This window comes from Rhinichthys klamathensis, unplaced genomic scaffold, assembly GCF_029890125.1.
Source record: "Rhinichthys klamathensis goyatoka isolate OS25496 unplaced genomic scaffold, OSU_Roscu_1.1 h1tg000046l_1, whole genome shotgun sequence".
NCBI lineage: Eukaryota > Metazoa > Chordata > Actinopteri > Cypriniformes > Leuciscidae > Rhinichthys > Rhinichthys klamathensis.
This window is the reverse complement of record NW_026606593.1, coordinates 3,422,717-3,435,703: the sequence shown is the minus strand read 5'-3', so window position 1 is coordinate 3,435,703 and position 12,987 is coordinate 3,422,717. Positions and strand designations below refer to the sequence as shown.

General features: G+C 37.2%; 1 protein-coding gene across 1 annotated transcript in view; it reads right to left on the bottom strand.

The window, feature by feature from the left end:
- LOC130082436 (uncharacterized) overlaps window positions 1–12,987 on the bottom strand; it is a 34,101-nt gene that overhangs the window by 1,718 nt on the left and 19,396 nt on the right. Inside the window, exon 5 of the mRNA XM_056247284.1 lies at window positions 1,797–1,986. Within this exon, the coding sequence (XP_056103259.1) occupies window positions 1,797–1,986 (190 nt within the window). The remainder of the gene's footprint in view (window positions 1–1,796; window positions 1,987–12,987) is intronic.

Sequence of the window (12,987 nt, the reverse complement as noted above, 5' to 3'; positions counted from 1 at the left end):
GTTCTTTAAGAACACTGAAAAGTTCTTTGGAGAACCAAAAATGCTTGTTCTATGGCATAGAGTGGTGCGGGTATGACGCCAGAAACCGGAAGTCCAATTCAATTCAATTCAAGTCCAATTGGAGAATTTTCTTAATTGGGTTATTGTCTATGTGTGTTTATGTGATGTGGTCATGTTTTATCATTGCTATTTTTTGTGTTTTTAGTCTGTGATTGTGAAGCACTTTTGGCAACGTGAGTTGTATTAAACTGTGCTATATAAATAAACAAACAAACAAACAATTCGCCGCTGGTTCCTTTGAGCTTTTCCTATGGGGTTTCTCAATTTATGAGTAAAATAAAGCCTGTGGTAAACATAATTTGATGATACGTTGACATGTTGTTCTACTACATACACTGCACACACTCACACCCCAAGCCTTCGTATCTAGTTACTTTTAAAAACGTACGTTTTCAAAATTCGTGTTTTCGCGGTGTGTAATTTACATTGTAGAACAAAACATCAAACGTCATACCCGCACCACTTAATCCGCTTTACCCGCACCACTTAATCCGCTTGTTAAGTCGTGACGTAGGGAATACTGTTTCCAGGTGCAAGCCTCCATTCGTTTCAATTGGGAATACTATCTCAACAGCCATTTATGAGCACTATTTATTTATATCACACTTTTAAGCTAAGCTACAGTAAAGTCTCCGAGCTCATGGCGTCCCAGACATCCACATTTTAAAGATTTATAAAAGACAAATCACTCTCTGGCCAACTGAGATTTTGCTATGGAGATAAAAGTTATGATCATGATTTTTCGGTAGTATTACAGCACACTGCGAGTGCATGTTAGAACCGTTTGTTATTTGAGGCATTGACGCGACATGGCATTTTCACTGTCACACAAGATAAACATGAATATAATTAGTATTGTCATCATTTAAAATGCAGTAAATGGTTAAACATTTCATTGTCTTACGTGGACCTGTTGATATAAAAAACTGCTTTGTAATTAGATTTTTATAATTTCTGAGCCAAATCTCAAAATTGTCCTATGGCGTGACTGTCTCAAGCATGGTTCAATAAATTAACTTTTGTAAATTAATAAAAAGTATAAAAGAAAAGTATACAAATGTTAATAAATACCTCAGGCATAATATACTGTGAGTGTCTATTTTAGTAAATGACAATATTTTTTTTCATCCATATATTTCTAAAAACTTAGGAACCTGATTTTGTCACTTAAAACCATGTCCTCTGGTATGACATCATATCCTGATATTAAATCGGTCAATTCCACTAACAAGTTTAATTAGTTAAGGACCCCATTCAAGGTCATGTTACTGAAGCCCCCTGTGAAGCCCATGCCAAGTTTGCACATGGCAAGTTTTTGTCTCAGAGTTGTTCAAATATTTATCTTTTTTGGAACCTTTATAAAAGGTTTAAGTTTTGTTGTCCTTTGGTGCAACTCCCCAAAATTATTCATTGTTGCAATGTCACACCATACATTTTAGTAAAAATGTAAAAAAAAAAAAAAAAAAATTAGAGACCCCTTATATTTTCTCAAACATCAGACTTTACACGACATAAAATTGACTTTTACTTCAAACGTGTTGTTTTACCAAAAAAGCATTTTTTTACTGCATATTGTCAAATACTCATTTGCTTTTAGTATCTAATAGAGCGCTTGAACCCGGAAACGGTGACACAGGATGTGACAAGCGGATTGTTGCGATACCCTCCTTATGAAACCTTTATTTTTTAAGAGTGAAGGACACAAAAAACCCTTCCTTTCAGCAAATAAATGCTACCTGATGAGTCAGTGAGGAAGCAGCTTCATAAGGCTTTGTCATGGTCAGATCAGGATTGTCCAATAGCATCGTACTGAAGCTAATCCCAGCAGTCAGACCAAAAAGCTGCTCGCTCCCGGCCTCAGTTGGACTTCGGCTCTCCTCTGGGCTGGACACACCAGTGGCACCCCACCATTTGTCCTCCTTCAACCTGGAATAGACTCATCTATCACATATGTTCTAATCCTTAAAGGAGTAGTTCACTTTCAAATGAAAATTACCCCATGATTTACTCACTCTCAAGCCATCCTAGGTGTATATGACTTCCTTCTTTCAGACGAATACAGTCAGAGTTATGTTAAAAAAATCCATAAAATCTTCCCAGTTTTATAATGGCAGTGGATTGCAACCAACAGATTGAAGCTCAAAAACGTGCATCCATCCGTCATAAACGAACTTCACGTGGCTCCGGGGGGGTTAATAAAGGCCTTCCGAAGCAAAACGATGAGTTTGTGTAAGAAGAATATTCATATTTAAAACTTAATAAAGTAAAATAACTAGCTTCCGGCCAAATGAACATACGGATTCCACTTAAAGGAATAGTTCACCCAAAAATGAGAATTCTGTCAGTAATTATTACTCGCCCTCATGTTATTCCAATCCCGTAAGACTTTCGTTCATCTTCGGAACACAAATTAAGATATTTTTGATTAAATCTGAGATTTAATCATGTGTCATGTGTGTGATGCGTCACACGCATCACACACATGACCAGCGTCGGCCAATAGTGAACCTCCGTGTGACGTACAACACAGAAGCGCTGCGCAATTACACTACGTGAACTCAATCAGGACCACAGAGAAGGAAATGAATAGTGGAATAAAGTCGTTATTAGGGCCCAAGCCCAAAGGGCGAAGGCCCTATTGTTTTCCTTAGGATTATTTATTATTATTATTATTATTATTATTATTATTAGGGCCCAAGCCCAAAGGGCGAAGGCCCTATTGTTTTCCTTAGGATTATTTATTATTATTATTATTAGGGCCCAAGCCCAAAGGGCGAAGGCCCTATTGTTTTCCTTAGGATTATTAGGGCCCAAGCCCAAAGGGCGAAGGCCCTATTGTTTTCCTTAGGATTATTTATTATTCTTCTTATTATTTTTCTGCTACCTTTTGGACACTTTTGGAGGCCTTAACATGCTCAAAAACTCCTGAAACTTTGCACACATGTCAGAACCCGCGGCCATCAGGGCCGGGCTGAAGATGGTACCCGGGCGTGGCAGGGGGGCTCGACAGCGCCCCCTGGAACGGGGTCCGAAAACATGGTCCATAAATCAAACACGCTTGCATGTAATAATATGAAACTCGGTACACATGTAGATCTCCTCGTTTCATATATACTTCACACTCTTACTTTTTACCCCAGCCCAACAGGAAGTCGGCTATTTAGGGTTGTTGGTAAAACACACGCAATGGAATGTGAAATACTCCTCCTAGAGAATTCAAACAAACGGCACGAAACTCGGTCAGCATGAAGTCAAGACATTGAGGATGAAAGTTTGCGAGGGGATTTTTGATATCTCGAACGGTTTGGCCGTGGCGAGGAAACAAAATTATGGCGAGAAACGTGAAACAGGAAGTGTGTCATAACTACTGCATACATTAACTGATCTTGATGAAACTTCAACAGTGTGTTCGTTGTAAGAGGCCGATCACATGGATGTGACTATTGTGAGTCAAAATTATAGCGCCACCAACTGGCAGCAGGAAGTGTGTCACTTCCTAAATGCTTTGAAATCACCCTCTTATTTTTACCCGATTTGCTTCAAACTTTATGTGTATAATGTAAACACACGCCAGATGTAGACCTGTGAAAGGATTATTGATATCTTAGATACTGTTGCCGTGGCAACACATCAAACTTTAATATTCTTGTTTGATGCTTTTGAGACTCTTAACATACTTGAAATTGCATGAAACCCGACAGACACATCACATTTATTAGACAGTAGACATGTGCAGAGTTTCAGAAACGGGCGTGGTGAGGGGCTCAGTAGCGCCACCTTTTGTCAAAAGTGGGGGGATTGATTTTATCTACAGTAATAAAAATCGGTATGTGTATTGTTCTCCTCCAGCCAGACAACTTTCTAATTTACACTCAATAGCTCCAACCAACAGGAAGTCAGATATTTTGGTTTGAAAATTGTCATTTTATGTCTCTCTCTCTCTGAGCCTACGTCTATGTGTGTGTGTGTGTGTCTGTGAGTGTGGGGAGGGGGAGGGGGGCTAGATTAACCATTTGACTGCTGTGTGGTTTGGCCTGCATTAAAAAAGAAAAAAAAATGTCTTACGCCTTGTATTTTTTAAATAAGTTGTATTAATAAGTAAAGGCATATAACCAGTTGAATTGTAGTGCATTGAAAATAGTTTTATATAATTAGTTTATTAATTAAATTAACTTGGTCAGAAAATTTGGTCCATAAATCAAACACACTTGCATGTAATATTATGAAACTCTGTACACATATAGATCTCATCGGGCCAAACAACTTTAAGCCAGCCCAACAGGAAGTGGGCTATTTTGGTCTTAATGTGGATGTTTTGCAAAACCAGGCTCTACATTTTTACCCACTCCTCTTAAGTGGTTTATTTTATTCCCACCAAACTTTTTCAACATGATGAAAATACATTAAAGAAGCATAAATGTGAATATCTATTGAATATCTCTAATTGTTTTGCTATGGCGAGGGATTAAAGTCATGTAAAAAAAAATAAACACTAAAAGCCTCATATCTTCTAAAAATTTAATTATACACCATTTATTTCTAGATAAAATTATACAAATATCAGAACTAAACCCATTTTATTCTTGTTTTCAATTTAAGAATAATGTACAAGTTTAAAAACAGCCAGGATGCACTATTCAGTTAAAAAATAAATATATCAAATAATACATAGGGCTATACTGCCCTCTTGTGTTCAAAATCAGGTAGGCCTGTTGTATTTAAATATAGGTAGCTGCTATGTGACTCCGAGAATTTTTTCTCACCGGTTATTTGACGTGTAACACCGGGGGCTTTTATATCGCTAACTTAAAAGTGAAAGTAAAGTAAGGACATTTATAGTGGTGGCGCTCACAGTGCGCTCGAATGAATTTCTATGGAAGTAGAAATGAAAAAACGTTCGCTCTGTTTTGCTCGCTCGTCGCCATGGACGCGCACCGTAATGAATGCCACTGCAGCCGCATACTTTTTAGTGTCACTTTAAAATTAGTGCAATATCGGGGGCCAATTGCTTGAATTGTGAGTTCAATAGTCTATTATTTTTCACGGAAAACACAACAACAAAAGAGTACAATGATAGATTCGCTTAAATAGGCGCTTTTACATAAAATAGCCTATTCCGTCATCATCTTTTCAGTCAGCTCTTCACTCTCGTGATTAATGAAATTTGACTCCTGTTGCTGATATTTGCTGCAACTTTCGTTCTGCTCACAATTTAGTAAGCAAACACGCTTCAAATGTGTTTTTATTTTATTTTTGTGTGTATATATGTATGTATATATATATATATAGCTTATGTTTCAAATATGAGTTAATTAACAATCGTTTGAAAGAATGATACTTTTAAACATATCACTAAGCCGTCATTAGGTGTCGCCAGGCGACCGTCTTAATGAGCGAGTCATTGATTCATTTGTTCGAACGATTCGTTCGAACGGCTGAGTCATTCATGAATGAGACAGATTATGGATTGGTCATTGAATCTTTGAGTCAACCGATTCGTTCAAAATGCTGAATCATTCAGTAATGAGAAAACACGTTGCTGTGAGATGCTCGATTGTTCTGCTGTGATCTTTGTTTAACTAGTTTCACTGCTGAAACAGAAAAAAGTCAATATTGCATATAAAATGTAAGTGATTTGACTTGTGTGTGTGTCTGTGTGTGTGTGTGTGTGTGTGTGTGTGTGTGTGTGTGTGTGTGTGTGTGTGTGTGTGTGTGTGTGTGTGTGTGTGTGTATGATTGTGTCTGTTACTTTTTGGATATATATCTTTTTATATAAAAAAAAATAGGCATACAACCCATATATTTTAAATGTATTGTTTGCTTTAAATTACATTAAGATTTGTATGTTTGGTAATTGAACCTGAATGAATTTTAAATGAATGTGCTATATTTCAGAGTTTTCCTTAAAATTTGACCTAACACTACCTTTATTCTCATCTGAATGATAGATTATTTATTTCTGTATAAAATAAAAAAGAGATTTTGGTTGGGTGACAGTTGTAGTTTACAGTTTGACAAAAGCACAATGTTGTGTTTTATTGCGATTGTTCACAAATATAAGTAAACACTTATGAGATAGATGTTTATGGATTGATTGGTCATTGAATCTTTGAGTCAACCGATTCGTTCAAAATGCTGAATCATTCAGTAATGAGAACGCGTTGCTGTGAGATGCGCGATGGTTCTGCTGTGATCTTTGTTTAACTATTTTCGCTGCTGAAACAGAAAAAAAGTCAATATTGCATCTAAAATGTAAGTGATTTGACTTGTGTGTGTGTGTGTGTGATTGTGTGTGTGATTGTGTCTGTTACAGTGATAAGAGTTTAACCCTTGTTAAACTTTAGACCTTGTCTTTTTGGATATATATCTTTTTATATTAAAAAATAGTCATACAACCCATATATTTTAAATGTATTGTTTGCTTTAAATTACATTAAGATTGTATGTTTGGTAATCGAACCTAAATGAATTTTACATGAATGTGCTATATTTCAGATCATATATTTGTTTTCCTTAAAATTTGAACTAACACTAACTTTATTCTCATCTGAATGATAGATTATTTATTTCTGTATAAAATAAAAACACCTTTGATTTTTCTTTTTTAATCAATGTAGAATGTGTAACTGAAAAAATAAACAGATTAGGGCTCTGTTTGATGACAAGAAATGAAAACCAATGCGATATGATGAATGTCCAAAAGATGGCTCCCACAGACTGTTTTTAAATAGGATTGTTTGATATTTTTTGCTTTTAAACTGTGTGTGTGTGTGTGTGTGTAAGAGATTTTGGTTGGGTGACAGTTGTAGTTTACAGTTTGACAAGAGTTTATAGTTTGACAAAAGCACAATGTTGTGTTTTATTGCGAGTGTACACAAATATAAGTAAACACTTTGCAGTTTGAATAATGTCCTGTATGAACAAAAGGACGGAGTATGTCTTTATGTCTACATTGTTCAATTACGCCACACACACACACACACACACACAAACACTATTTTTCTAATCAGATCAGGCAAGTAATATTCTGTCTTGTCTCTTAAAAAAACAATATATATATATTTATGTATATATATATATATATATATATATATATATATATATATATATATATGTGTGTGTGTGTGTGTATATATATATATAAATATAGCTGCGAGCAGCGTGAAAGGGCCAAAGCCGGCGGCACCGCCACCCCGGTTATAGCGCCACCAACTGGCAGCAGGAAGTCTGTCACTTTCAAAAAGCTTTGAAATCACCTGATTGCTTCAAACTTCACTACTATGATGTAAACACACGGCAGATGTAGACCTGGATGTAGACCTGACCTTTCAGAAGGTTGCTCTCGCATACTTTGTGGTTGACATGTGCCCTCAATGCACACTTTTGCAGAGCCCACACTGATACAAGCTCTACAGCACACTTCTTTTCGACAGTCAAAGCAGGGTTACGTTTTTGCACGTCGTGCACAATAACCCTAAAGGCACCAGGGTGGCGGTGCCACCGGCTTTATATATATATATATATATATATATATATATATATAAATATAGCTGCGAGCAGCGATGAAGGGCCAAAGCCGGTGGTACCGCCACCCCGGTGCCTTTAGGTAACTAAAGGCACCGGGGTTGCGGTGCCACCGGCTTGGGCCCGTAATCGCTGCTCGCAGCTATATTTTATTATTATTATTATTAGGGCCCAAGCCCAAAGGGCGAAGGCCCTATTGTTTTCCTTAGGATTATTTATTATTATTATTATTATTATTATTATTATTATTATTATTATTATTATTATTATTATTTTTCTGCTACCTTTTGGACACTTTTGGAGGCCTTAACATGCTCAAAAACTCCTGAAACTTTGCACACATGTCAGAACCCGCGGCCATCAGGGCCGGGCTGAAGATGGTACCCGGGCGTGGCAGGGGGGCTCGACAGCGCCCCCTGGAACGGGGTCCGAAAACATGGTCCATAAATCAAACACGCTTGCATGTAATAATATGAAACTCGGTACACATGTAGATCTCCTCGTTTCATATATACTTCACACTCTTACTTTTTACCCCAGCCCAACAGGAAGTCGGCTATTTAGGGTTGTTGGTAAAACACACGCAATGGAATGTGAAATACTCCTCCTAGAGAATTCAAACAAACGGCACGAAACTCGGTCAGCATGAAGTCAAGACATTGAGGATGAAAGTTTGCGAGGGGATTTTTGATATCTCGAACGGTTTGGCCGTGGCGAGGAAACGAATTTATGGCGAGAAACAACAAACAAGAAGTGCGTTATAACTTCTGCATACATTAACTGATCTTGATGAAACTTCAGCAGTGTGATCGCTGTAAGAGGCCGATCACATGGATGTGACTATTGTGAGTCAAAGTTATAGCGCCACCAACTGGCAGCAGGAAGTGTGTCACTTTCTAAATGCTTTTGACAAAAGTGGGGGGGTTAGTTTTATCTACAGTAACAAAACTCGATATGTATATTGTACTCTTCGAGCCGGACAACTTTCTAATTTACCGTAATTAGCTACGACCAACAGGAAGTCAGATATTTTGGTTTGAATGTGGATTTCAGATTCTGAGTTTTTAGCTACTCCTCCTAAGTAGTTTATTTTATTCATGCCAAACTTTTTCAACATGATGAAAATACATTGAAGATGCTAAATTGTGAACAGATATTGAATATCTCAAACGGTTTTGCTATGGTTGAGGGATTCAAGTAATGTCAAAAAAAGAATCAGGGCATGTCTCATATCTTTCTAAAATGTAATTATACACCATTTATTTTTATATAAAATTATACAAATATTAGAACTAAACCCATTTTATTCCTTTTTTTCAATTTAAGAATTATTTTTAAGTTTAAAAACAGCCAGAATGGTTGTTTAGTCAAAAATAATAATAATCCAAATCATATATAGTGCTATACTGCCCTCTTGTGTTCAAAATCAGGTAGGCCTATTGAATTTATAAATATTTATATATTAGGGATGTTACTATGGGAATATTTTCCCACCGGTTAATCAACGTGTGATTGTGTAAACCAATTGTGTAAACCTCCCGCTGGGGGGTTTAAAAACACTAACTTGAAAGCGAAAGTATAATATGGAAGTATAATATGGACGTCCGCACAGACATTGAAATGGTGGCGCTCGAATGAATTCCTATGGAAGTAGAAATTAACTAAACGTTCGCTCTGTTCTGCTCGCTCGTCGCCATGGACGCGCACCGTAATGAATGCCAGTGCAGCCGCATACTTTTTAGTGTCACTAAAATTAGTGCAATTTCGGGGGCCGATTGCTTGAATTGTGAGTTCAATAGTCTATTATTTTTCACGGAAAACACAACAATAAAAGAGTACAATGACAGATTCGCTTAAATAGGCGTTTTTACATAAAATAGCCTATTCCATCATCATCTTTTCAGTCAGCTCTTCACTCTCGTGATTAATGAAATTTGACTCCTGTTGCTGATATTTGCTGCAACTTTCGTTCAGCTCACAATTTAGTAAGCAAACACGTTTCAAATGTGTTTTTATTTTATTTTTGTGTATGTGTGTGTATATGTATGTATATATATAAATATAGCTTATGTTTCAAATATGAGTTAATTAACAATCGTTGGAAAGAATGATACTTTTAAACATAACACTAAACCGTCATTAGGTGTCGCCAGGCGACCGTCTTAATGAGCGAGTCATTGATTCATTCGTTTGAACGACTGAGTCATTCATGAATGAGATAGATGTTTATGGATTGATTGGTCATTGAATCTTTGAGTCAACCGATTCGTTCAAAATGCTGAATCATTCAGTAATGAGAACGCGTTGCTGTGAGATGCGCGATGGTTCTGCTGTGATCTTTGTTTAACTATTTTCGCTGCTGAAACAGAAAAAAAGTCAATATTGCATGTAAAATGTAAGTGATTTGACTTGTGTGTGTGTGTGATTGTGTGTGTGATTGTGTCTGTTACAGTGATAAGAGTTTAACCCTTGTTAAACTTTAGGCCTTGTCTTTTTGGATATATATCTTTTTATATTAAAAAATAGTCATACAACCCATATATTTTAAATGTATTGTTTGCTTTAAATTACATTAAGATTGTATGTTTGGTAATTGAACCTGAATGAATTTTAAATGAATGTGCTATATTTCAGATCATATATTTGTTTTCCTTAAAATTTGAACTAACACTAACTTTATTCTCATCTGAATGATAGATTATTTATTTCTGTATAAAATAAAAACACATTTGATTTTTCTTTTTTAATCAATGTAGAATGTGTAACTGAAAAAATAAACAGATTAGGGCTCTGTTTGATGACAAGAAATGAAAACCAATGCGATATGATGAATGTCCAAAAGATGGCTCCCACAGACTGTTTTTAAATAGGATTGTTTGATATTTTTTGCTTTTAAACTGTGTGTGTGTGTGTGTGTGTAAGAGATTTTGGTTGGGTGACAGTTGTAGTTTACAGTTTGACAAGAGTTTATAGCTTGACAAAAGCACAATGTTGTGTTTTATTGCAAGTGTACACAAATATAAGTAAACACTTTGCAGTTTGAATAATGTCCTGTATGAACAAAAGGACGGAGTATGTTTTTATGTCTACATTGTTCAATTACGCCACACACACACACACACACACACAAACACACACACACACACACACACACACACACACACACACACACACACACACACACAAACACTATTTTTCTAATCAGATCAGGCAAGTAATATTCTGTCTTGTCTCCTAAATAAACAATATATATATATTTATGTATATATATATATATATATATATATATATATATGTGTGTGTGTGTGTGTGTGTGTGTGTGTGTTTGTGTGTGTATATATATAAATATAGCTGCGAGCAGCGATGAAAGGGCCAAAGCCGGCGGCACCGCCACCCCGGTTATAGCGCCACCAACTGGCAGCAGGAAGTCTGTCACTTTCAAAAAGCTTTGAAATCACCTGATTGCTTCAAACTTCACTACTATGATGTAAACACACGGCAGATGTAGACCTGGATGTAGACCTGACCTTTCAGAAGGTTGCTCTCGCATACTTTGTGGTTGATATGTGCCCTCAATGCACACTTTTGCAGAGCCCACACTGATACAAGCTCTACAGCACACTTCTTTTCGACAGTCAAAGCAGGGTTACGTTTTTGCACGTCGTGCACAATAACCCTAAAGGCACCAGGGTGGCGGTGCCACCGGCTTTATATATATATATATATATATATATATATAAATATAGCTGCGAGCAGCGATGAAGGGCCAAAGCCGGTGGTACCGCCACCCCGGTGCCTTTAGGTAACTAAAGGCACCGGGGTTGCGGTGCCACCGGCTTGGGCCCGTAATCGCTGCTCGCAGCTATATTTCTTATTATTTTTCTGCTACCTTTTGGACACTTTTGGAGGCCTTAACATGCTCAAAAACTCCTGAAACTTTGCACACTGGTCAGAACCCGCGGCCATCAGGGCCGGGCTGAAGATGGTACCCGGGCGTGGCAGGGGGGCTCGACAGCGCCCCCTGGAACGGGGTCCGAAAACATGGTCCATAAATCAAACACGCTTGCATGTAATAATATGAAACTCGGTACACATGTAGATCTCCTCGTTTCATATATACTTCACACTCTTACTTTTTACCCCAGCCCAACAGGAAGTCGGCTATTTAGGGTTGTTGGTAAAACACACGCAATGGAATGTGAAATACTCCTCCTAGAGAATTCAAACAAACGGCACGAAACTCGGTCAGCATGAAGTCAAGACATTGAGGATGAAAGTTTGCGAGGGGATTTTTGATATCTCGAACGGTTTGGCCGTGGCGAGGAAACAAAATTATGGCGAGAAACGTGAAACAGGAAGTGTGTCATAACTACTGCATACATTAACTGATCTTGATGAAACTTCACCAGTGTGTTCGCTGTAAGAGCCCGATCACATGGATGTGACTATTGTGAGTCAAAGTTATAGCGCCACCAACTGGCAGAAGGAAGTGTGTCACTTCCTAAATGCTTTGAAATCACCCTCTTATTTTTACCCGATTTGCTTCAAACTTCACTACTATAATGTAAACACACGGCAGATGTAGACCTGTGAATGGATTCTTGATATCTTAGATACTGTTGTCGTGGCAACGCATCAAACTTTAATATTCTTTTTTTATGCTTTTGAGACTCTTAGCATGCCTGAAATTGCTTAAAATTGCATGAAACTCGACAGACACATCTCATTTATTAGCCAGTAGACATGTGCAAAGTTTCAGAAACGGGCGTGTTGAGGGCTCAGTAGCGCCACCTTTTGTCAAAAGTGGGGGGATTAATTTTATCTACAGTAATAAAAATCGGTATGTGTATTGTTCTCCTCCAGCCAGACAAGTTTCTAATTTACACTCAATAGCTCCAACCAACAGGAAGTCAGATATTTTGGTTTGAAAATTGTCATTTTATGTCTCTCTCTCTCTCTGAGCCTACGTCTCTGTGTGTGTGTGTGTCTGTGAGTGTGGGGAGGGGGAGGGGGGCTAGATTAACCATTTGACTGCTGTGTTGTTTGGCCTGCATTAAAAAAGAAAATAAATGTCTTACGCCTTGTATTTTTTAAATAAGTTGTATTAATAAGTAAAGGCATATAACCAGTTGAATTGTAGTGCATTGAAAATAGTTTTATATAATTAGTTTATTAATTAAATTAACTTGGTCCATAAACTTCGTCAGAAAATTTGGTCCATAAATCAAACACACTTGCATGTAATATTATGAAACTCGGTATATAGATCTCATCGGGCCAAACAACTTTAAGCCAGCCCAACAGGAAGTGGGCTATTTTTGTCTTAATGTGGATGTTTTGCAAAACCAGGCTCTACATTTTTACCCACTCCTCTTAAGTGGTTTATTTTATTCCCACCAAACT